Source organism: Neomonachus schauinslandi, chromosome X (genome assembly GCF_002201575.2).
Source record: "Neomonachus schauinslandi chromosome X, ASM220157v2, whole genome shotgun sequence".
In the NCBI taxonomy this organism is placed as follows: domain Eukaryota; kingdom Metazoa; phylum Chordata; class Mammalia; order Carnivora; family Phocidae; genus Neomonachus; species Neomonachus schauinslandi.
Window position 1 is genome coordinate 29,954,061 of NC_058419.1, and position 24,450 is coordinate 29,978,510.

The following is a 24,450-nucleotide window of genomic DNA, read 5'->3' on the forward strand; positions in this document are numbered from 1 at the left end:
GGGCGGGTGTCAAGGACTCAAGTCCTTGTCTTTTTTTTTTTTTTTAAAGATTTTATTTATTTATTTAATTGACAGGGAGAGAGAGGAGAGAGACAGCATGAGAGGGAACACAAGCAGGGGGAGCGGGAGAGGAAGAAGCAGGCCTCCGGCTGAGCAGGGAGCCCGAGGCGGGGCTTGATCCCAGGACCCCGGGACCATGACCCGAGCCGAAGGCAGTCGCCCAACCAACTGAGCCACCCAGGCGCCCCTCAAGTCCTTGTCTTTGAGAAACCATGGTCCAGTGGTGGCAAGAAACAACTAGAAATAACCAGAGCACGGTGCACCGTTGTGAGGAGGGCTATGATGGCCTGGCCTGCCCCTAAGCTGCCAAGTGTTGCTGGAGAAAACCCCGAAACCAGATCAGCTGGTGAGACTACAGGAGGGCCCTCCGTCCTGCTGAGCAATTTAAAACATCCATCCTGACTTCCTTTTCCACAGGGCCGCCTTGCTCTCCCTAGTTGGCTCCCCTTCCTCCTAACTCATCCTTTCATGGTCTTAGTGAAAACCAACTGCTGTGAACAACGCAAAAGTAAGCATTCATTCCATTTTTGCCTACTTCAGACAAAGGTTTGGTTTGTTTGGGAACAACGACAGGATGGAGACAGCGGAGACTCGGGGTATGGGAACATTCGCTGAGCATCTCGCATGTGCTGGCACTAACACTGTGAGTGAACAAGGTCCCCACCCTCACGATACTTAGAGCCGTGCGGAGCTTGCTGCTCTGGTGGGCAGTGATACTAAGGGAAGCAGGCAGGGAAAATTCAAGGGGCAAGGGCAGTGGGATTCGGTCCCTTCAGGGCAGTGACAAACGGATGGCTTTGGGCATTCAGGCCTTCAAAAACAGGAACCGCACCCCCTTTCCCCAGCAGGCCTACGTAGGGTGGTCCTGAGGCAGTAACTGAACTCGGGTAGTAAATGAAGATCTGACTCTCCGGGGTATTCACAGATGCCATCTTTAATTCCCTAGGAGAAAGGTTAATAAGAGTTTTGGAGCCTTTTGTCGGTATACAGAAACTCCGTGTATGTCTTATGTTTTTATGGGGCCTGCCCAGAATTTTCTTTACAATCTCTGGGGCCGTATTCTATGCCACAAAAATCTATTATGACCACTTATGTCATTATTAAGGAAGGCAAGGTAGCAAAGATAGGTTCACGTGTGGTGAGTTCTTGGAAAGTATACATTGACAGCTAACGTGCATAGGATTAGCCATCCTTAGAAAACTCACATTTATTCATTCACCAAATAATTATCAGTAATTATCAAGCTCCTACCATGGAGACATGGGTAAATACGTAATTGTTCATTACTACTGTAATATAGGGTAGATTATCTATATTTCCAGACTTTAAGGTTCTCTTCCATATCTCCGGCCCTGCCACCTCCCTAATCTCAGATGCAGCTGCCTGCTAGACATCTGTACCCAAATGACCCACAAGTATTTCTGGTCCCAAACTGAACTCAGGTTCCTCCCCCTCCTGTCGAGGATGCCAACCACCTATCCACTCAGCATTGAGAGTCATACTTGACTCCATCCTCACTCCCTACAGCCAATCACTGTATCGTTTGTCCAATTCTTCTCCCTCCTCTCCATCCCTTCACTGCCCTTGTTCAGGTTACCATTATTTATTCACTCATTCACTATTTTTTGAGCATACACCATGTGCCATTTATGTTCTAGACTCTGGAGTTATATCAGTGACTAAAACACAAAATTCCTGCCTTCATGGAGCTTACGTTCAAGTGGAGAAAGTCAATAAAGCAAGCAAAATAAGCGTTGTTAGAAAGTGACAGGTGCAGGGCGCCTGGCTGGCTCAGTCAGAACATGCGACTATTGATCTCGGGGTTGTGAGTTCGAGCCCCATGTTGGATGTAGAGATTACTTAAAAAGAAAGTGACAGGTGCTTGAGAGAAATAATAAATGAGGGAAAGGGAATATGATGTTCATGGTTGGGGGGTTGAAAGGCCTACATGAGAAGGTGATTTCAGAGTAAAGACTTGAGAAGGAAATGAGGGAGCTAGCTCCATGGGTATCTGGGGGTACAAGCCTCCAAAGGAAAAAGTATGTGAAAAGGCCCTGGGGTTGGAGCGTGCCTGGTCTGCTCAGGAATGGCAAAGAGGCCATAACGGCTGGAGTAGAGTGAGCAGTAGAGTGAGCAAGGAGGAGGGCAGCCAAAAGGGATGGAGTAGTCAGAGAGCTAACAGGGGCAAGATCCTATAGGTCAGAGTTAGGACTTGGGCTTTTCTTCCCTATGATATAGGAACCACCACAAAATTTTGAGCAGAGGTGTGATATAATCTGACTTAATACTTTAAAACAAAAGGGTCCCTCTGGCTGCTGTGTTGAAAACAGACCAAGGCAGGGGAAAGAAGGACAAAGATAAGCTATTGCAGTAGTCTAGTGGAGAAATGATGGTCGCCTGGACCGGATGGCGGCAGTGGAAGTAGTCAGAAGTGATCACATTCTGAACATACTTTGTAGGGAGAGCCCACGGAATTTGCTGACTGACCAGATGTGGGGGATGAGAGAGTCAAAGATTTTTTAAGCAACCAGAAGGATGGAGAAAGGATTCAGATGGGGAAAACTGCAAGAAAAATGGTGTGTGTGTGTGTGTGTTTGGTGGTGCAGGGGTTATCGGGGGCTTAGTTGTGGACATGTGAAGCCATGAGATGGAGATCATCATGGGAGTAAGTATACATTGAAGGGAAGAGATTTGGGGCTGAGGTCTGGAGCGCTCAAGCATTTAGACATAAGATAAAGAACCAGAGAAAGAGATTTTTTTTTTAAAGATTTTATTTATTTATTTGACAGAGAGAGACAACGCAAGAGAGGGAACACAAGCAGGGGGAGTAGGAGAGGGAGAAGCAGGCTTTCCGCTAAGCGGGGAGCCCGATGCGGGGCTCGATCCCAAGACCCTGGGATCATGACCTGAGCCGAAGGCAGATGCTTAACAACTGAGCCACCCAGGCGCCCCCCCCTTTTTTTTTTTTTAAGATTTTATTTATTTGACAGAGCACAAGCAGAGGGAGAGGGAGAAGCAGGCTCCCCGCTGAGCAGGGAGCCCGATGTGGGACTCGATCCCAGGATACCGGGATCATGACCTGAGCCAAAGGCAGACGCCCAACCGCCTGAGCCACCCAGGCATCCCCCAGAGAAAGAGATTCTGAAGGAGCAGTCAGCAAGAGAGGAAGCAAACCAAGCAAGTGTACTGTCCTGGAAGCCAAGTGAAGAAAGTTGATTTCAAGGAGAAGTCAACTAAGACAAATGTTGCTGACAGGTCAAATTAGATCCTATCAGAGAAATTAACTTGGGATTTAGCAACAGAGAGGTCACTGGTGATCTTCAGAACAGTTTCGGTTTGAGTGCTAGGTGAAAACCGGATTGGAGTGGGTTCCTGAGAGGATGGGCACCCACTAGGATGGCTATCAATTTTTTTTTTTAATGGAAAATAACAAGCATTCACAAGGATGTGGGAAATCGGAACTCTCCTACATTACTGGAGGGAATGTAAAAATGATGCAGCCACTGTGGGAAAAAAAACAGTCTGGGAGTTATTCAAAAGGTTAAACATTAAATTGATAAGTTATCATGGGACCCAACAATTCCACCGCTAAGCATATACCTCCAATCACTGAAGACAGGTACTCAAACAGATAACTGCATGCCAGTGTTATTTTATTCACTATAGCCAAAAAATGGAAGCCACCCTCGTGTCCATCGACTGATAGACAAAATATGTCCATACAGTAGAATATTATTTAGCTGTAAAAAAGGAATGAAGTACTAACATGCTACAACGTGAAGGCCCCCTGAAAACATGATGCTAAGTGAAAGAAGCCAGACACAAACGGCCACATAACGTACGGCTCCATGTATATGAAATGTCCCGAATCTACAAATCCATAGAGAGAAAGTATCTTAGTGGTTGCCTAAGGCTGCGTAAGAAAAAAAAAAATGGGAAGAGAGCGATTGGGAACGGCAGCTATAGACAAATCTTTCCCAGTGTTATTGTAAAGGGAGGAGGGGAAAGAGCTGTAGTTGGAAAGGGAGCTGGGGTAAAGGGCAGGTTTTTAAGATGGGAGAAGTGACCCTGTGTATTCAGATGTGGATGGGAACGATGCCATGAGAAGTGGGGACAGAAAGCGAGGAACCGCCAGAGCAAGGTTCTCGAATAGGTGATGGGTTAAAATAGAGGCTGGCTGTGGCAAGAACACTTCAGCTGTAGGAAGGGGGACGAAGGCAGGGGAGGTGGGCGCAGGTGCCCATGGCTGGGACGTGGTGGGTGAGTTAGGCAAGTTCTCCCGTGACGGCTTACGGTGCCTCTCAGACTAGGAAGCAAGGCCATCAACTGCGAGAACAGAGGAAGGACTGCAGGTCTGAGGACAGAGGAGAGGCTTGAAACTGTCATCCAGGCCACAGGCTGGCTGTGGACCACACTTGGCCACTGCACATTTGTGCACAGCCTGCAAGCTAAGAAGGGTTTTTGTATTTTTATATGGTTGAAAAAAAAAATCAGAAGAACTGCTTGCGACAATCACAAACTCTGAAATTCACATTTTAGCCTAACGAAAATTTTATCGGGACGCGGCCACACCCCTCGGTTTATGTATTGTCTAGCTGCAACAGCGGAGTTGAATGGTTGCAGTAGACGTGGGTCGCCTGCAAAGCCTAAAATATTTACCATCAGAAGAAGTTTGCCAGCCTCTGGTCTGGGCCCTTGCTACTCAAAGTGTGGGTCCCCGGCCCAGGGGTACACGTATCACCCAGGAAGTTGTCACAAATGCAGACTCCGAATCTGTAGTCTGCCAAGACCCCCAGCTGACTCGCTTGTGCATGAAACCTCGAGAACTGCTCTAGGAGAATGGAAGCGAGGCTAGATGAAAGGGACGTAGGGCTAGTGCTGAGGGGGCCGAGGAGATGAGCGGCACAGACAGCGAGAATGGGCTAACGCCAAGGTCAGAGGTATGGCAAGGGATTGAGTGGCTGCGGTGTGGGGAGGACAAGATCACCGGAGGACAGGAGCCCAAGGAGCTGGAAGCATCTGCAGGGATATTGCACTCATCAGGAGTTAGGACAAGCTGGCTCAGTCGGTGAAGCATCTGCCTTCGGCTCAGGTCATGATCCCAGGGTGCTGGGATCGAGCCCCGCGTCGGGCTCCCTGCTCAGCGGGGAGTCCGCTTCTCCCCCCCTCTCTCTGTCTCAAGTAAATAAATAAAATCTTAAAAAAAAAAAAAAAAGAATTAGGACAGCAGTGGTGTTCGAGAGTGCCAGTGAGCCAGGAGCTAAGTTGCCAAGGAGTGGGAGCGAGAGACCCAGGGACCACCAGGCAACTGCAACAAAAGAGAACACGGTGTCATGGGGGCTGTGGCGCCAGCCCCCCATGGGTCTCTTTGTTTCCACTCCTGCCTCCGCCCCCATCTGCTCTCCACACGGCTGCCCATAGGGTCTCTCTAAAATACTTCCATAATTGCCGCTTACCCTTCCAAAGCTTTCAATGGCTCCCATTTGCCTTCAGTAGTTATTTTCAAACTACACTGAGGAACCTTTTTAGCTGGGCCGAAGTGCTTCAGGGGTTCCTCAAAACAAGAAGTGCCCAGGCCAAACAATGAAGATGTAAACTGCCCCGAGGAGCCCGTTCTTGTATTTTAGCTGGTGGATGCATTAGACTCCATTCATCCATTCTTCAGATGTTTACTGAGTGCCTTCTGTGAGGCACTAGTCTAGGCTCAGGGAAGATGGCAGTGAACAAAACGTAAGACCTCACAGGGTTTACATTGGAGCCCCATGCTGGGTGTAGAGATTACTAAAAAAAAAAAAGCCCCCATTGGGGCACCTGGGTGGCTCAGTCGGTTAAGCGACTGCCTTCGGCTCAGGTCATGATCCCAGGGTCCTGGGATCAAGTCCCACATCAGACTCTGCTCAGGGGGGAGCCTGCTTCTCCCTCTCCCTCTGCCCCCCCCCCGCTTGTGTTCTCTCTCTCTCTCTCTCTGTGTCAAATAAATGAATAAAAAATCTTTGAAAGAAAGAAAAAAAGAAGTTGCAGATTGTTGGCCTCCAGGATAAAGCTCAGACTCCTGGGCCTGCCCTGGGAGGCCCAGGATACCTGCTCCGGGTCTCTACACCTTTGCAAATATAGAGTTCCCTCTTCCTGGAAAGCCAGAAAGCCGTCCCTCACTCCCCTTGTCTGCCGCTTCCCATTCCTTCATCAGGATTTCCCTCAAGCAGCCACTTCTCTGAAGACCTTTGCCCCGACCTTCTCCTGCCCGGGCTGGGGGAAGGGGGTGCTCTGCGCTCTCCCAGCATCCCACGTGTCCCTCTCAGCACGTGGGCCACACTGGGCTGCAGATGACGGTACCGTCCATCCCACTATTGCACACAGTGAGGGCATTCGACTTCCCCAGTAAACGCACGCATCCATTCCACATCCTTTCCCCTTCCTCCAGATGCCTTTCCTCCCTGCAGAAGGCTGGTGAGCCTCGTTTCCTGCACTCCACCTGCCGTGCGCCACCCCGGGCTCCTTCCATCCACCTCACAAGGCTCTCTTGTATGTGCCGGGCTGCTTGTCATAGGAAGGCAGGGGCGGGGGTTATTCAAACAAATATATGAATATCTGAAATGACATGAAAATGAAAATATTCAGGGGGCGCCTGGGTGGCTTAGTCGGTCGGGCAGCCGACTCTTGGTTTCGGGCTCAGGTCATGATCTCGGGGTCACGGGATTGAGCTCCAGGTCAGGCTTCATGCTCACTGGGGAGTCTGCTTGAGATTCTCTTTCCCTCTCCTTCTGCCTGCCCCTCTCCCTGCTCATGCTCGCTCTCAAATTAACAAATCTTAAGAAAAAAAAGAAAATATCCAGGTATTTTCCAAAAGAAACAATGGAAGGAGAAATCGGCAACCAAGAAAAATTACCTATGGGGACAAACTAGCCTATGGGGTGGCTGGGGCAGACTCGGATGGCAGAGAGTCTTCTGTAAATTGTTTCATCTACAGTTTTGTCTGTAGACCCAGGGAGATGTGTTTTGAACTTTACGCTGAAACAGAACCCCCATACAGAAAAGGGTGCAAACCCAGAGCGTACAGCTAGATGAACTGTCACAAAAGTGAACACAGCCACGGAAACAGCACCCAGAGCGAGGAACAGAGTATGACCAGCGCCCCCTCCCCGCAAGGATCACCACTATCCTGACTTCGCATGGCACAGAGTCCGTTCTCCTGGCTTGGGCCTTTCCGTAAATGGAATCATACGGTATGTGTGCTTTTGTCTGGCTTCCTTTGCACCACGTTCTTTTTTTTTTTTTTTAAGATTTTATTTATTTGACAGAGAGCAAGACACAGCAAGAGAGGGAACACAAGCAGGGGGAGTGGGAGAGGGAGAAGCAGGCTTCCCATTGAACAGGGAGCCCAATGCGGGGCTCGATCCCTGGACCCTGAGATCATGACCTTAGCCGAAGGCAGACACTTAACGACTGAGCCACCTAGGCGCCCCCTTTGCACCACGTTCTTGCGGATGTTTATGAGATCAGCCACGCTGCCGTGGGTATTTGGAATTCATTTTCATTGCTGGAGAGGAACGGTCGGCAAATGTTTTTGTCTTTTTTTTTTTTTTTTTAAGATTTTATTTATTTATTTGACAGACTGAGAGAGAGAGCACAAGTAGGCAGAGCGGCAGGCAGAGGGAGAGGGAGAAGAAGGCTCCTCGCCGAGCAGGGAGCCCGATGCGGGGCTCGATCCCAGGACCCTGGGATCATGACCTGAGCCGAAGGCAGACGCTTAACCCACTGAGCCACCCAGGCGCCCCCAAATGTTTTAGTCTTAAGACTCCTTTACACTTAAAAATCACTGAGGACCCCGGAGGACCTTTGCGTGGATTACATCTACAGATACATACTGTAGGACACATACTGTATTAGAAATTGAAACAGTAATATTTAAAACACACGAGCAAGCATTCTATTGTCGGTCAGAGCAAGGAAGTCATTCTGAGGCGTGTAGCCTCTTGAAAACTCCACAGTACACTTAGGAGACCAGGAGAGTAGAAGAAGCAAGTAGCTTCTTTGTATTATTATAAAAATAGTTTTGACCTCCTGGACCCTCTGAAAGGGTCTTAAGGACCGCCCCCTAGCCTTCTGTGGATCACACTTTGAGAACTGCTACTGTCTAGCAGCTCTTGGTAAATGTGCAATGTATCTGTTTACCTGGTGATAGATTTGGACCGTTTCCAGTTTGGAGCTGTTACAAAGAATTCTGCTACAAGCAATTTAGTATATACCTTTGGATGCACATGTGTTCACCTTCCTGTCGGAGAAACACCTTGGAGAGGAAAGGTAGGGTTATATAGGATGGAACCATGTAAAATATTTACAGAATTTAAAAACTAAATTTACAAAAAACATTCTCTCTTCTTGTCTTTCTTCTTCCTTCCCACTGCAGGAAACGACTGTTCTCCTCTCCAAGGGAAGCTCCTCTCCGGATGCCCTTCAGCCTGCCCGCACGTGTCCTCTGAGCTCCCCCCCCCGGACCCACTATACCTGCATTTCCTTGCATCTTAAATCTCTTTGCTTCCCATCTTCTCCAAGATCTACCAAAACGACCAACTCTTGAGCTCACCACCCTCTTTTATGGCCCTTCTTAAGCTCCTTCCCTTCACACTCAGACGTCCTAAAAGCATCTCTTCCCCTCAAGCCCTGCCCCACCTCACCACCCACTCTTTCCCCTTCTTGCCACCTTCCTCACCTCCCATCTATATGGCCCACCTTTCACAGGCACCAAGGAACACCTGACGGCAAATCCTGGAGCCTCTTCCCAGCCCTGTCCCTTCTGACACCTGTGGGACCCAGCTCTGCTGGATTCTGGTCCCTGAAATTTGCCTCTCCCGGCTCCAGCCAATCACAGTGTACTGCACATCCATTCTTGTGGCGTGCTGCGCCTTTTGGCTGGCACGCCCTGCTCCCCAACTCCCCACGTCCTGTTCCCACCTGTATTCGTCTGCTAGGGCTGCCATAACAGAACGCCAGACTGGGTGCCTCAAACGACCGAAATTTCTCACAGTTCTGGAGGCTAGAAGTCCAAGGTCAAGGCATCAGCAGGTTTGGTTTCTCCTGAGGCCTCTCTGATTGGCTTGCAGATGGCCGGCCACCTTCCACCGTGTTCTCACGTGGTCTCTGAGCATCCCTGCGGTCTCCCTGTGCATCCTAATCGCTTCTGATAGGGACACCAGTCGGATCGGACTAGGGCCCACACTAGCAAGCCTCATCTTCACTTAATCACCTCTGTTAAGGCCCTAACTCCAAACCTCATCTTCACTTAATCACCTCTGTTAAGGCCCTAACTCCAAACAGTCACATTCTGAGGTCCTGGGGGCTAGGGCTTCCACGTATGAATTATAGGGGAACTCAGGTCAGCCCGTAAAACCACCACTCCCCTTCTAAGGCTGGGTTCAAATGCCACCCCCTCCCCTCGCTGGCAATCAGCACCCCTTCCACATTCTCGTAGTAGTTTATTTGGCTCTGAGCACTGTCTGCCCTGTTACAATACAAGGGAATGAAAGTAATCATGACTGGGCACCTGGGTGGCTCAGATGGTTAAGCGTCTGCCTTCGGCTCAGGTCATGATCCCGGGGTCCTGGGATCGAGTCCCACATCGGGCTCCCGGCTCGGCGGGGAGCCTGCTTCTCCCTCTGACCCTCTCCCCTCTCAGGCTGTTTCTCTCTCGCTTGCTCTCTAAAAAATAAATAAATAAAATCTTAAAAAAAAAAAAAAGTAAGTAATCATGACTGCTGTGTACGGAGCTCGGTGGCTCCGATGGGCCAGGCGTATCCGGACGCAGGGCTTACTAGGTGCTTAACATGTCTTTTTTTTTTTTTTTTTTTTTTTTTTTTAAGATTTTATTTATTTATTTAACAGAGAGAGAGAGACAGCGAGAGAGGGAACACAAGCAGGGGGAGTGGGAGAGGGAGAAGCAGGCTTCCCGCCAAGCAGGGAGCCGGATGCTGGGCTCGATCCCAGGACCCTGGGATCATGACCTGAGCCGAAGGCAGATGCCCAATGACTGAACCACCCAGGCGCTGCTTAGGTGCTTAACATGTCTTACCAGTGACCCTGAACCCTCGCCACAGCACTAGGAGGTAGGTAATAGGATTTCTCCCCATTTTCCAGAGGAGAGAACTGAGGCACAGACAGGCTCAGTGATGGATCCAAGGACATGCGGCTGGTGTTTTGCACTGCTGGTATTCAGACTCAGGTTGTCCTGGCTTCACAGTCTACCAGCCTTCATTTAGTGCCCTTTTCAGTTCAACGGACTCCCAGGCCTACCATGTGTCAGGCTCGGGTCTTGGTGCTGGGGGTACAGGAGCAAACAAATCCAACAAACGAAAACAAAACCAAAACCAAAACCTGCCCTCGTGGAGGCTTGTGGTAATGGTACAGTTCTGTATTTTAGCGTGGTGGTAGTTCATGAAGTTACACATGGGATAGAACTATATAGACCCATCCATACACACACACAGACAAGGTGAAATCTGAGTAAGCTCTTTGGATTGTTCCAGCATCAATTTCCTGGTTTTGACATTGTATGTTAGTGACACAAGACACTGACGCTAGAGAAGGATGAGCGAAAGGTGCACGGGACTTCTCTGTAGATTTGGGGGAGTTCTTACGGATCCCCAATTATTTCAAAATAGAGGGTTAAAAAAAAAATCTCTCCGCCCTCACTGAGCTTCATTCCAATGTGGAATTAGATGATAAATAAGTGATATGACAGGATGGGAGGTGGTAAGTATTACCGAGAAAAGCAGGGAATGGGGCTACAGACTGTTGGGGGGATGGTCTCTCTTAAACGGAGACCTCTGAGCCTTGACTTGTAGGAGGCGAGGAGACCAGCCACGGGCTACCTGGGGAAATGGGAGTCCCCGGCAGAGAGAACACCTAGTACTAAGGCTGTGAAGAGAACTGTGTCTGGTGTATGTAAGGAAGGGCAAGGAGGTCGGTGAGGCTTTAGCAAACTAAATGAGAGGGAGTAGCAGGAGGTTGGGTCAGAGGAGTAAGGTAGTCCAACCTCACTTATTTGCCACAGCAAATTCCTGTACTTCCTTTTATCAGGAGAGGGATAGGGAGCCACTGAAGAGTGTTGAGCAGAGGAGTGAGGTGATCTGCCTTAGGTCTTGAAAGGGTCACTCCGGCTGTTGTAGAGAAGCTGGAACAGAAGCAGAGAGACCAGTGAGGAGCCTTAAAATCATCTAGGTGAGAGCAGGTGGCTTGGACCCGTGGAGAGGTGATGAGAAGTCCTCAGATTCTGGATAAAATTTCAAAGTCAAGCTGACCAGATTTGCTGACAAACCAGATGCGGGATGTGAGAGAGAAGAGTGGAAGATAAATTTTGGCCTAAGCCACGGGAAGAACGGAGGTGCCATCTGTTGTAATGGGGAGACTGAGTGACCCAGTTGGAGGGGGGGGAGATCAGGAGCTCTGTTGGGGACATATTAAGTTTAAGGTATCTATTAGACATCCAAGTGGATGTTGGGAAGGCAGGAGGAGTTCAAGGAAGGTCCAGATATATGTTTGGGTATCATCAACCAAGAGTATTTAGAGCTGATACTGGATGAAATCGCCAAAGGAGGGAGTGTATATAGAAAAGAGAAGAAGTCCAAAACTAAACCTTGGGGCTCTCCAATGTTAAAAAGGAATTGAGATAGGGAAGAATAAGCAAAAGAAACTCAGAATGGGTAGCGTGCAAGGTAGAAGGAAAACCAGGTAGAACGAAGAGCGCCCTACAAAGCTGTAAGAATTAAAAAGATGATTTCCCCTCCCCGGTACCTGCTCCCAGTGGCCCTGAGGGTGCGCAGGCCAAAGAGTAGGAGGCGGGGGGAGCTGGTGTGCGGATCTAAGTTTCGTAGAGGTGCACTCCTGGCAAGAACTGGGAGCAGGAGGAGGAGACGGCAAGAGTAGGCTCAGGACCAATGGCATCCAAAGAGTAACAAACAGTAAAAAAATCTCAACGTGGAAAATGCCAACCAAGAAAACAAAATAAAACAAAAGGACGAAAAGGAGCAAGCTGCCAATAAAGGAGAGCCCTTGGCCCTCCCTTTGGAAGCTAGGTGAATACTGTGTGCCTAGAGTCAGTGCTCGGCGGTTCCCTGTTAGGCAGCCCAGCCTGCAGTATGGGTGGGCCCTGATTCAGAGGCTTGGAGAGTCACAGGTAAGGATGAGAGAAGAGAATATAGAAAGGACTGGGGAGAACGGGAGACAGCTGAGGGAAAAGCTGAAGGGGGGGTGGGGAGCAATTCAGTCACAGACTGCGGGTGGGCGGTCAGCGCTGACCCTCCTTACCATGACCATCATGATGAGGTTCGCCTTATGTCTTGAATCTTGATGTGTTCCCCGAAGTGAACAGAAAGACACACTTGCTTCCTAAACTTACATGTTCTCAATGTATCCTTGTTGTAATCCTTTTGTTACATGTCTCCTGTGGGTCTCCTATTACTTCTTCCTCTGCCCCTCCCCCCCACTTGCGCATGTTCTCTCTCTCAAATGAATAAAATCTTTAAAAAAATAAAAAGGCAAAAAAAAAAAAATAGATGATTTAAGGGCGCCTGGGTGGCTCAGACAGTTAAGCGTCTGCCTTCGGCTCAGGTCATGATCTCAGGGTCCTGGGATGGAGCCCCGCGTCGGGCTCCCTGCTCTGCAGGAAGCCTGCTTCTCCCTCTCCCTCTGCCTCTTCCCCAGCTTGTGCTCTCTCTCTCTCTCAAATAAATAAAATCTTTTTTTTTTTTTTAAAGGATGATTTAGGGGCGCCTGGGTGGCTCAGTCGTTAAGTGTCTGCCTTCGGCTCAGGTCATGATCCCAGGGTCCTGGGATCAAGCCCTGCATCGGGCTCCCTGCTCAGCGGTGAGTCGTCTTCTCTCTCTCTCCCTCTGCCTGCCTCTCTGCCTACTTGTGCTCTCTATCAAAAAAATAAATAAAATCTTTAAAAAAAATAAAAAGGATGATTTATATAAGCTCTTAGCAGTGTCAATCACACCCTAAACCTGAGGTAAATAGTAGCTATAATGATGATGATGATGATAATAGTAATTTAGCAACTAAAGGTTTATCTGCTGCTCTTTGGGCCACCAAAAAGAAAATACTGGCTCTCAAATAAACAGTAAAAATCTAGGTTAAGAAGCCTGAAGTCTCACTTCAATTAAACGTAAAATTATCTGGATGATGAAAAAAATGTATCCGGATGACAGTCTGAATTTAAAAACTGGATGGGATTAAAGTAACTAAACTTTTGCTGTTAAAAAATGCTTATTAAATTGGGCTCAAGCTTCCTATTGTTTGTGTATTTCCTCTCTAGACCTAAGGCACCAGCATCCAGTTGCTCAAGACAGAAACTTGGAGACCAAGTCCTGTTAATGTCACAATCATCTCTTGATTTTATTTCTTCTTATTCAACATCCTGGGGCCACCCAATGTGGGGCTTGAACTCACAACACCAAGATCAAGAGTCGCATGCTCTACCAATTGAGCCAGCCAGGTGCCCCATGGGCCATCATTTCTTGCCCAGACTTTTTCCAAAGTCTCCTACTAGTTTGTTTGTTCTACCATCTGTCACGATACACCAATACAGGGATTCCTAACCATTTTTGTGCCATGGAATCCTTTGGCAGTCTAATGAAGTTTATCTTCAGAATGTTTTTAAATGCATAAAACAAAGTACATAGGATTACAAAGAAAACCAGTTACACTGCAATATAGTTATCAAAATATTTTCTAAAAGAAATGTGTGCTGTAGTAACATACGAGCTTCTTAACACAGTTCTCCTTAGGGGTCTAATAACCACAGTTGACCCTTGAACAGCACAGGGGTTAGGGGTGTCAACCTAGCACAGTGGGAAATCTGCATGTAACTTTTGACTCCCCCAAAACTTAATAGCCTACCGCTGACCAGAAGCCTGACAGATAACATAAACAGTTGGTTAATACATATTCTATACAGTATACATATTATATACTGTATCCTTACGACTAAGTAAGCTAGAGAAAAGGTTATTAAGAAAATCATGAGGGGGCACCTGGGTGGCTCAGTCAGTTTCATTTCTGCTCAGGTCATGATCTCAGGTTCGTGAGATCAAGCCCTCTGATGGGCTCCGTGCTGAGCCTGGAGCCTGGTTAAGATTCTCTCTCTCTTTCCTTCTCTCTCTGCACATCTGCCCCCCCTCCTGCTCTCTCTCTCTCAAAAAAAAAAGCGGGGGGGGGGTGCCTGGGTGGCTCAGTCGGTTAAGCATCTGCCTTCTGCTCAGGTCATGATCCCATGGTCCTGGGATCGAGCCCCACGTCGGGCTCTCTGTTCAATGAGGAGCCTGCTTCTCCCTCTCCCATTCCCCCTGCTTGTGTTCCCTCTCTCGCTGTGTCTCTCTCTGTCAAATAAATAAATAAAATCTTAAAAAAAAAAAGAAAATCATAAGGAAAACACATTTATAGTCCTGTACTGTATTAATCGAAAAAAATCCACCTATAAGTGGACCCATGCAGTTCAAACCCATGTTGTTCCAGGGTCAACTGTACTGTAATTTCAAAGAAGTGATGAATGTATAAATGATATTTCAAGACGTCTGCATCAACTGCAGTGTGATATGAAACCATCTTTGATTTCTATTGGTGACAAAGTCATAGGAACTGTTAACGCCGCTACAGTTTGCTGCTTACGTTTGTAAAGAAAGAAAGAACTAAATTTCAGACAGTTTGATAAAAACGAAGTTGTGATTTTTTCCCCCCCATCCAAGTTCATGTATTCTGTGAGTTCTATACATGGACCATTTGGACCATTAAAAACCCTTACCTTAATCTACTGGTGCAAAAACTGCTTGAGGTGACTGCAAAGAGAGAGGTTTTTGTTTTTAAATGTGGAGAAGACCAACATGAAAACGGGTATCATTAACATCCAAAACGCATGCCATCAATTCCTATACATTTTTGCAAAGTGGGCTAAAAGCCTGGGATTCCTAGCAGCCAAGGAAAAGGTTGTCCCGAACTTTCTCAGCTTAGACCTCCATTAGCCACCTCTTGCCTAGGCTTACCGGACCCTCCTAGCGCAGCCCCCGCCGCCCTCTCCTGCTTCCTCCAGCATCACCATCCCTTCCCGTCCAGCACGGCCCAGCCAGGTCGAGACGACTTCTCGAGGTCGAGACAGGACCGAGATGGGCGCCGCCGGCCCACCCCGGCGGAGGGTAGCCCTCGGGCCACTCCCTCCGGCGCCCAGGACCGAAGTCCCTTGCACTCGGACGTGACGTCTCCGCTGCCCGCCCTGGGAGTCAGCCCCGCCCGCTCGGCTCCCTCTGCCTTCGGGAAGGGTTAGCACTTGGGGCTCTACCGCGGGCCGTGTGCCTCAGCCACGAAGCACGGAGCCCGCAGCACACTGACCGGCTCCTGAGGGACGCACTTACGGAAGCGCGGCAAAGCGAAGTCCAGTTCGCCCGGACCGCCCGGTGTGCCCAGTTCCCACGGGAGCGCGGGCGCGCGCGGGGGCGGGGTGGGGGCCGCGGCCGGCGGCCTTGGGGCTCTGGCATAATCTTCTAAGCTCCGCCCTCGGCTGCGTCGTCTAAATACGTCCTTCCGCCCTGTTCCTCCTTTCTCTTTTTCGCCGCCATCCTGCTCTGCGTGGCTGGCTGCTTCTCACCATGGTAAGTTCATCCGTTACCATCGGCTCCGGGCTGGTTTCCCGAGGCCTGAGGCCCCTGCGAGCTCGCTGGCGCCGCACACTGCGTCGAGGTGCGGGGACCTTCTAGAAGCCTTTTTCCAGGGAAGGTCGAGTTCGGCCACCGCTCCAGTCCGCGGGCCTAGCGGGAAGCTAGCAGGCGTTCGAGGAGGGGCCGCCTGCCCTGGCCATGCGAGGTCGGAGGGGTGGTGCTTTGTGCGCGGCCCAGGCTAGCAGGGGTTCCCACTGCCCTTCGCCCTTCTGGAGCGAACTGTGATGCTGGGGCAGGGAGAGAAGTCGGGGTGGCGGGGTGTCCACTACAGAAATCGTGGCCGCCACGCGCGCCGGGCATCGAAAAGCGAATGGGGTCTGCTGGTTTTCGGAAGATTTTTTTAAGTTGGCGGCCAGGATCATACCACGTTATGAGCTTACAGGACTTGTTAGTCCTTTGTTAGGGACTTGCGCATCTCCCCGTGGAAGCACCTGGAAGGAGAGGTGCTGCGGTGTGGATCAATATGCCATTCGGGCGTTCTTCGTAAAATGCAAGCTGCGGACAGTTATGGTCGTGGGTTTTACCTGTGATCGTTTTCTGAGAAATTAAAATTGCTATATGCTTCTAGGTGTGGAGAGGATCGGTATCTGGTTTTTTTAGTTGGCAGGAAATTTACAGCTGCTACAGTGAGCTGGGAGAGAGGAGTGTAGTCTTCGCCTTCTTTGTAATAGGCCCCTATTATGCAAGGTGCAAGGGTGTGTCGGACCACGTTGGCCAGGCTTGAGACTACCTGCCATTTCTGGATTGTCCCGCAAACTTGAGCGGGAGTGGTTAGGGTTGGACTTAGATGATCCAAGTTCTTAAAACCAAAAAATGAAATGAGAAATTGGGAAAGTCGTCCTTGAAAAGGATATTTTAAGTACAGGAGAATTCATACCAAAATGGTAAGTGATGGGGGCGCCTGGGTGGCTCAGTTGTTTAAGCGGCCCACTCTTGATTGCGGCTCGGGTCATGATCTCAGGGTCCTGGGATCCAGGCCTGCATCTGGCCCCGCCCTCAGCGAGGAATCGGCTCGGCTGGGGAACTGACTCCTGCCCTTCCCCCTCGCTCTGGCGCACGCGCTCTCCGCTTCGTTAGCCACCCCTGTTTTACATAATGCACGGAAACTCATTGACTTGCAAGTGCTGGATTGTTCTGGTTGACAAAAAGCTGTGTTCTTTTGTGAAAACCAAGTTCCCCAGCCATCCCCAGTGGTCCGCTGGATCCTGGGGTGACAGCAGGGAAGATGGGAAGGTACCCTAGCTTTGGAAGCATAGATGACCTGGGTTTGAATCCCAGCTCTGCGCATTAGTAGTAGGTTACTTACTTTCACTGCTGATTTTTATTCGAATAATGGGGATTATGGTATCTGCCTCCAGAAGTTGCGAGGAACAGCAAAGGGCATGGTGGGTTCAGCATTGAGAAGGTTGTTTTTGGTATAGATGAAGCATTCAAATGTTTGTGGATTGAGGGCGTTCCTGACTTTGGATCAGTGGAGCAAGCTCTGGTGTTGCTGTCTAAATTGATTACGTTTCCTTCCCAGTCTTCTCACAAGACTTTCAGAATCAAGCGATTCCTGGCCAAGAAACAAAAGCAGAATCGTCCCATTCCCCAGTGGATTCGGATGAAAACTGGTAATAAGATCAGGTAAGGCCCCCCCCACAACCACCTGCTTGTTTTTTGTGGTTGCTATTTTATTTTGTTTTTAATTAATTATTTTTTGGTGGGCAGCAAAGCAAGGTTTATTGGGCGATAGCGAAGTGATAGTACAAAGCTCCCAAGGAGGGAGGGGGCCCGAGAGGGTTGCCCTGTGGTGGTTCTTTTAACGCGCTTCCTCAGTGTTTCTGGACAGCAACCCAGCCCATGGCTGGGATTAGAGGCAGACATTCCATATTTGTTAATTTCCTGTTGTCTTCAGTCTGCGCCAGAACATAAGGTGGGAAGGCTGTCTTCATTACTCATCGCAGTGCGGAAGGCCATGTTGCGCACCCAGTCCATCTTGAGGTGTTTATCTTTTCTAAAGATCAGAAGATTGCTCTCTACTGCAGAAGTAGTTGAATTGATGGTTTTGGAAAAAAGACAGGACTCAGATGGCTGCAGAGGGCCTCCAGGGTCACCTAAGCGAACAGGCAGAGCTAAACCTAAAACTCAGGTCTCCTGCATGCCTTTCAGTCTCACTGTTCTATGGGGGACCAGCTGGACCTTGAGACAGGTCTCAAAAGGAAGAAAAATAAGCCTCAAAAGGGCTCACAACCAGCGACAAGCCCCTGTGGGTTAAACAGCTTCCAGAACTTGGGTTTGTTTAAAATGAAGTATTAGATTCTCTGGCTTTCCTGAATAAGGGAGCCCAACAAAAGACCACAAAGGAGGAGGAAGCAAATACTATGACCAAAATTTTTATTTGAGAAGCCTCTTGAACCTGAGACTCTAGAGCAGGCCTAGCCTTGGGTCCCTTTTGCAAGATAGAGACTTTGAAGTCATGATACCAGTATAGAACTCTGATTTGACTGAATCACAGAAGACCAAGATGTGAATTGGGGGGCCTGTTTCCTTAATTCTTTTAGCCAGTTACAAAGACAGGTGAAAATCACCACACTCTGTCGCCTTATAGGCCAGGTAGTTGCTGCCTTTAGTTTATCCTGTACTGAACACTGGCCTTTGTTATTTATATTAATATGTATAAGAGATGTCTCACTGTGAGAAGTGCAACGAGATCTTAAAACCCCTGGTGTTGGCCTCGTAACAATACTGAGAAAAAGAGCATTGAGTCACTTGGCGAAATGGTTACTTTGGAGCCCAGCCCTTGTACGAGCTTGATGAGTTTCTCTTGAGAACCTCAGACATCCATAGTAATGCCCCTTTTTAATGTGTTGACATGAACATAGGCTTCGGTGTCATATCCCCATCTGGTGGTGGGACTTGCGGTTCCCGGGTTATTGTGCAGAATGAAAGTGTATACACTCAGCCCGGAGAACTGGCAACAATTGATTTTTCTGTTACCTCAGCGGTCTTGCAACTTTTTGAAGTGTATTGAAAGCAGGTTGCAATTACAGTGTTTCCTTTTGTGGAAGTACTGACATTATCCTGCTGAAAGAAAATCTGTCAGTCGTGTTTGATTTTGCCTTAATGAGGGTAAAGTCGTGACCGATTGACATGGACACTTCTGAGGTGGCCTTAGCTCTGCAAAGCTCTTGCTTTGATTTTGAAATGATTGGGTGTGTTAACCTCTTGTAAAAATTAGTGTGGGGGCTTTTATATGTGTGTGACCCATGATGTAGAAATGTTGCTTCTGATGAAGTTTGGAAGGGGGGGGTTCAATAGAAATGTGTCTGGGTCTACCCCCCAGGTGTGTTGAATCAAAAGTAGGTGGGTGTACCCTTGGGAGGGGAGGGAGCTTCGTCTAGTCTCGAGTGAGAACCAGTGTGTTTTCGTAGCCTGGAGTCATTCTCAGGTAAAAATTTGATTTGACGAGTTCTTAAACACATCTAGCAAATCACTTTCTACTCTCCAAAGAGAGCTCCAAACCCGTTAAAGAAAGGAAAAATGGGACCCTTTGCCTTCCAAGGATTTTACGGTACTGACAAGGCAGCGTTTGTGGTGAATGAGGGCAGCGAAACTGTGGTCAGACGGCCTTGGTAAGCTGCGGTTTGTTTCTGTGCAGGTACAACTCCAAGAGGAGGCACTGGAGGAGAACCAAGCTGGGTCTGTAAGGCGTCACCCATCATGAGATGACACACTTAATTGGCACACGTATTTAATTAAGCTGCGTGAAGATCATGTGTTCTATCATTCTGTAAACATGCTTCCTACCTGGCCGTAGACTTGTCTTATCATGGAAATGATTTTCTCTGTGACTACACCTCCATACCAGTAGGTTGGTTCGGTAATAAATGCGAGACCTTTCACCTCCACTACTGTTGTGTTTCTGATTTGCAAAGGACTGAATCCCCCACCTGTCAGATCATGCATAGCACTGTCAGAACTCTCTGCAGTGATGGAAGTGGCCCTTGACAACCAGTATGTAAAGTGTGGCTAGGGGGAGCCTGGGTGGCTCAGTGCCTTAGGCCCAGGTCATGATCTCAGGGTCCTGGGATCGGGCTCCCCACTGAGCATGGTATCTCTTGCCCCTCCCCTGGCTTGTGTTCTCTCTCCTCAAATAAATAAAAGCTTAAAAAAAAAAAAAAAGTGTGCCTAGTTTGAGTAAAGAACTGACTTGAATTTTTATTTAATTTTAATTAAGAAGCTCCATGTGGCTAATGGCTCTTAACACCTTACGGGTAGTGAGTATGTGTGTCGTCCTCATACCTCTGGGTAGCACATTCTTAAATAGCATCTTTTTCTGCTATTCTATGATGCCAGTCTTTTTTTACAAGTCTATATTTGTAAAAAATAATCTACAACTAAAGCTAAATTGAATTTTTAAAATCAAAAGTTCATTTAGTGATAATGTACAGTTTATAGTAAAATTGTAAAATACTTTGGTAGTTTAAACAAAGTATCATTCATGTAAAAACATGGCATGTAAAATTAGAAAGTTTATAGTTCACAAAATTACATTTTTTTGCTGGTAGCTCATGAGAACGTTACAGTAAGTTTACTCAGGATACAGAACAAAATTCACAGGCTTGACATTAGTACTATAAAATTTTACACTGAATCCATTGACATTCCTGTTAAGGTACACTTGAAATAATTGATTCAGACTACCAATGAACTGACATTGTATACCAAGATCTATTGGTTTTACAATATGGCTGGTAATCAGTTATTTCACCAACAATTTAAATGAGAGATCTAGTTTTAACACCACCGACATATATCCTTAGGATAACTAAAATAAAAAGCATTAGCAGCTTTGATTTTCATTTTCATGAATACATACAAATCTGTACTTTATAGTTAAAATTTGTACGAAAAGTCAAGCCCTGAAGTATTTTACCCCCAAGAGAAAAGTTCAGATGTTAAAACATTGTTAAAAAAACAAAAAGTAGGGCGCCTGGGTGGCTCAGTCGGTTAAGCGACTGCCTTCGGCTCAGGTCATGATCCCAGGGTCCTGGGGTCGAGTCCCACATCAGGCTCCCTGCTCTGCGGGGAGCCTGCTTCTCCCTCTTCCACTCCCCCTGCTTGTGTTCCCTCATCTCGCTGTGTCTCTCTCTGTCAAATAAATAAAATCTTAAAAAAAAAACCCACAAAAAGTAGTATGTGAAAGGATTTTTACTTACTGTCGAACCCCTGCACCACTTAAAATGAAATTTAAACTACATGTTAACATTTTGCCATTCTAGAGTCAAATTTCTATACCTCGTAAGGTTAAAGCTGGAATGCCATTAATGAATAGCGGTATAGAAGTGGAAGAACTTGGGTGAATTCAACAAAAAAGAACATTGCATTACATAATGTGCAGTTAATAGTTCAGTGATAATCTGTTTGGTGGTAACGTGAACAAAGTATTCTAAGTGACCTTCCTTCAGTCCAAGACTTCCTCATATATCTTTACCATAGAGAGAAAATAGCACTTAATTGTTTCCATAGCATGCAACTGTTACAAAGGTACCCATTCTAGCCCTACCATGAAATTAATAACAGAAGTAGCCATAAGCCACAGGGAACTTGGGCCTACTGCAGTGCTCATGCATGTTGTACAGGGAAATCAGGCGAGGAATAGAAGTCAGCAGCCTTACCCTTAATTCTAAGTGGGTGCGTTGGAAAGTAATAAATAGCCTCATAAAATAAATAGCAATAAACTACCTGTCCAAGGTGAATATATTTTTTTCATAAAGTGTAGGCAGTGTTCCTAGAAATCCCATTAGGGAAAAACCAAATGCTCCTATAAAAAAGTGCCCAAGTTTGTCCTGTGTAAAAATCTCTTTGGGGGGGCGCCTGGGTGGCTCGGTTGGGCGACTGCCTTCGGCTCAGGTCATGATCTTGGAGTCCTGGAATTGAGCCCCGCATCGGGCTCCCTGCTCAGCGGGGAGTCTGCTTCTCCCTCTGACCCTCCTCCCTCTCATGCTCTCTGTTTCTCATTCTCTCTCTGAAATAAATAAAATCTTTAAAAAAAAAAATCTCTTTGGGTGCATTTTATAATCCAAAATGATTCATACTACTCAAATACATTAGCGGAGTATAAAAGCACACCAACAAAACACACACCAACAACAAAAGGAATGATTTCCAATGAGATGGGAATGAGGGTGAGAGGAGATTAAGGGAGTCTCACGTATTACCAGTTGATGGAACTGCCTTTTGTGTCATTAAGTTATACGCATATGGAATGAGTCTGTAAATGTGATACAGGAAGAACAAGCTTTGAACTTGAACAACTGTTACAGGTTCCTAATTCAGGAACATGGCTTCAATGCTTTATGACATAGGAAGCAACTCCCCAAAACAGGCAATTGGTTTGATCTCTTAGATATTAGGGGGGAAAAAAGCATTTAAAAAAATTACTTGTGGGACGCCTGGATGGCTTGGTTAAGTGTCTGCCTTCGGCTCAGTTCATGATCCTGGGGTCCTGGGATCGAGTCCCACGTCAGGCTCCTTAGGGAGTCTGCTTCTCCCTCTGCCTGCTGCTCCCCCTGCTTGTGTGCTCTCTCTCTCTCTGACAAATAAATAAAATCTTGAAAAGAAAATATTACTTGTAACAATTAGCAACAGAGGAACAACATTAAGAAATCAAAATAAATAAAATACAGGGAACATAGGAGCTGAGGTCCCCAAGGTACCAAAGGACCGAATCAGACTTTTTCACATTAGAATTTTTTAAAAATGCCGTTGAAGGAAAAGCTGACTGGGCTCCGCACAGCAGGTTAAATATGCAACAACTTCGAACGGAAGTGATCTGGTCCTCTCATGGTTCTGAGAATGTGCGCTAACATCCAGTGCCCTAGAGACAAAATAGCAAAAGCCCAGGATGCCTGGGTGGCTCAGTTGTTAAGCATCTGCCTTCGGCTCAGGTCATGATCTCAGGGTCCTGGGATCGAGCCCCGCATCGGGCTCCCTGCTCTGCGGGAAGCCTGCTTCTCCCTCTCCCGCTCCCCCTGCTTGTGTTCCCTCTCTCGCTGTGTCTCTCTCTGTCAAATAAATAAATAAAAATCTTAAAAAAAAAAAAAGACTCTTCCCTGACACTTCTATGCTGTTAACTTCTAAAACTTCATCATTACAGCTAATAGTCCTGTGCTTTGAGCCAGATTTGGTCTGGATATAAAGATCCCTGGGACCTTCTCTAGGCCATGCGGTTTGACCCTGACACAAGCCATCCCAGATGTAGAACCCTAAGGGTTTCTCAGTGCCGTATTTGTAAAGACGAGCCCTACGATGTGTTTCTGGGAGAATATCCACATCTATAATAGAAGACACAGGTCTGAAGTCTTGGGGCATACTAATGACTATGCGTGGCTTTTTTCTATGGTTGTCAGGACACAATAGATTGGTTAAAAACATTCTTCTTTATTAGTGTGTCTGTACCAAAGGCACTGTAGTCTGCTTCTCCCTTTTTTTGTATAAAAATCCTAAGCAGTGGATTGGCCATTGAAACAGCTCTGGATAATTATCATCATTATTTATAGGTAGTAAGTCTCCATGGATGTCTGTGTAGCCTACTAAAACGCCAACATTGGGTATCTTCTGAACATGTCGCAGTAATCCATAAAACCCAAATTTTCCAGGTTTTGATCTGTCCAGTGAAAACCGACAAAATTCAGCTCCAGACTTGCTCTTCCCCTGCATGGTGCCCAGGCAGCTGCTGGCCGGCCCGAGCCGGTGGCTGTGGTTCATGCTGAGGCCCGGCCGCCCCTCGGGAGCGCAGGGAGCAGGGAGCGAGTGCGCGGCCCGCAGGCTGGGGACGCGGCACCTGCCGAGGGGCGGCCTCGGCTCCGGTCACCGTGCAGAGCCGGGCACGGCGGGACCGAGGGTCAGACTAATGCCCGTCTTCAGTACAAGTAGGAATCCTCTGATCCAGGGGTTATCAAACTGGTCTGCCTGGGCTTATAGAGCCTGTGAACTAAATGTCTGCATCTTTAAATTGTTGAGAGAAATCGAAAGACCATTTTGGCATTTACTAAATTTAGATTTACTGGGCATTTATGTGTCAGGCACCGTTCCAGGTACCTGGGATTAGTTGGTGGATAGACACCTGTATGTTAGGCTAGCGACAGGCCACTGTGGAAGCCGGAGCAAATGTCTGGAAAAGGTGGGAAGGGAAAAAGTTCCCTAATTACCTGTGGAATGAAGGTGAAACCATAGCAAGAGAAAAGGGGGGGAATCAAGTTTGGTGGCAACCCCGTATCTAGTTTGTAGGGACCCCGTGCTGGGCGTAGCAGAAGCAGCAAGGGGTAGGGGTGGCATGGACAGGGGTCCCTAACCCAGGACCCCGTTTACAGGCTCCGATGAGCATAATCCTTAAGGACCAGGGTTAGCCAGAAATTGGAAGAGTGGGCTACAGAATACCAACTAGCCAGCCTGGGAAGCTGGGACCTGCGGCTGTGTGGCTAGCTGTAAGCGTTGGCCTGCTATAGATGCTCTCCCGGGCCAAAGCGGAGGGACTTGCTCTAATTGGCAGTCACGTGATGTGATGTTTTGGAGCACTAAAAATACCTTAGCCTCACTCTTCAGGGGAGGTTGGCACAGGGCGAAGGTGGCACTGATGCAGAGGGAGCTTCCCTACAGACCTTACATAGGTAGTATTAGAAATGAGAGGGGAGGGGTGCCTGGG

The 24,450-nt window shown here is 47.8% G+C and overlaps 1 protein-coding gene, 1 non-coding gene and 1 pseudogene across 2 annotated transcripts; 2 read left to right on the forward strand and 1 right to left on the reverse strand.

Moving 5' to 3' along the window:
• The first annotated feature begins 15,321 nt into the window (after nt 1-15,321).
• Nucleotides 15,322-19,651, forward strand: RPL39 (ribosomal protein L39). Its single transcript, XM_021686196.1, has 3 exons — nt 15,322-15,695; nt 17,284-17,387; nt 19,402-19,651. Exons 1-3 carry the CDS (start codon nt 15,693-15,695, stop codon nt 19,448-19,450), a joined length of 156 nt encoding a protein of 51 aa, XP_021541871.1. The 5' UTR covers nt 15,322-15,692; the 3' UTR covers nt 19,451-19,651.
• Nucleotides 18,774-18,903, forward strand: LOC123323532. The gene has a single exon (XR_006539465.1). It is a non-coding gene; the product is annotated as a small nucleolar RNA SNORA69 (small nucleolar RNA).
• Nucleotides 19,652-20,334: 683 nt separating the features above from the next.
• LOC110576268 lies at nt 20,335-23,513 on the reverse strand (annotated as a pseudogene).
• Nucleotides 23,514-24,450: the final 937 nt, after the last annotated feature.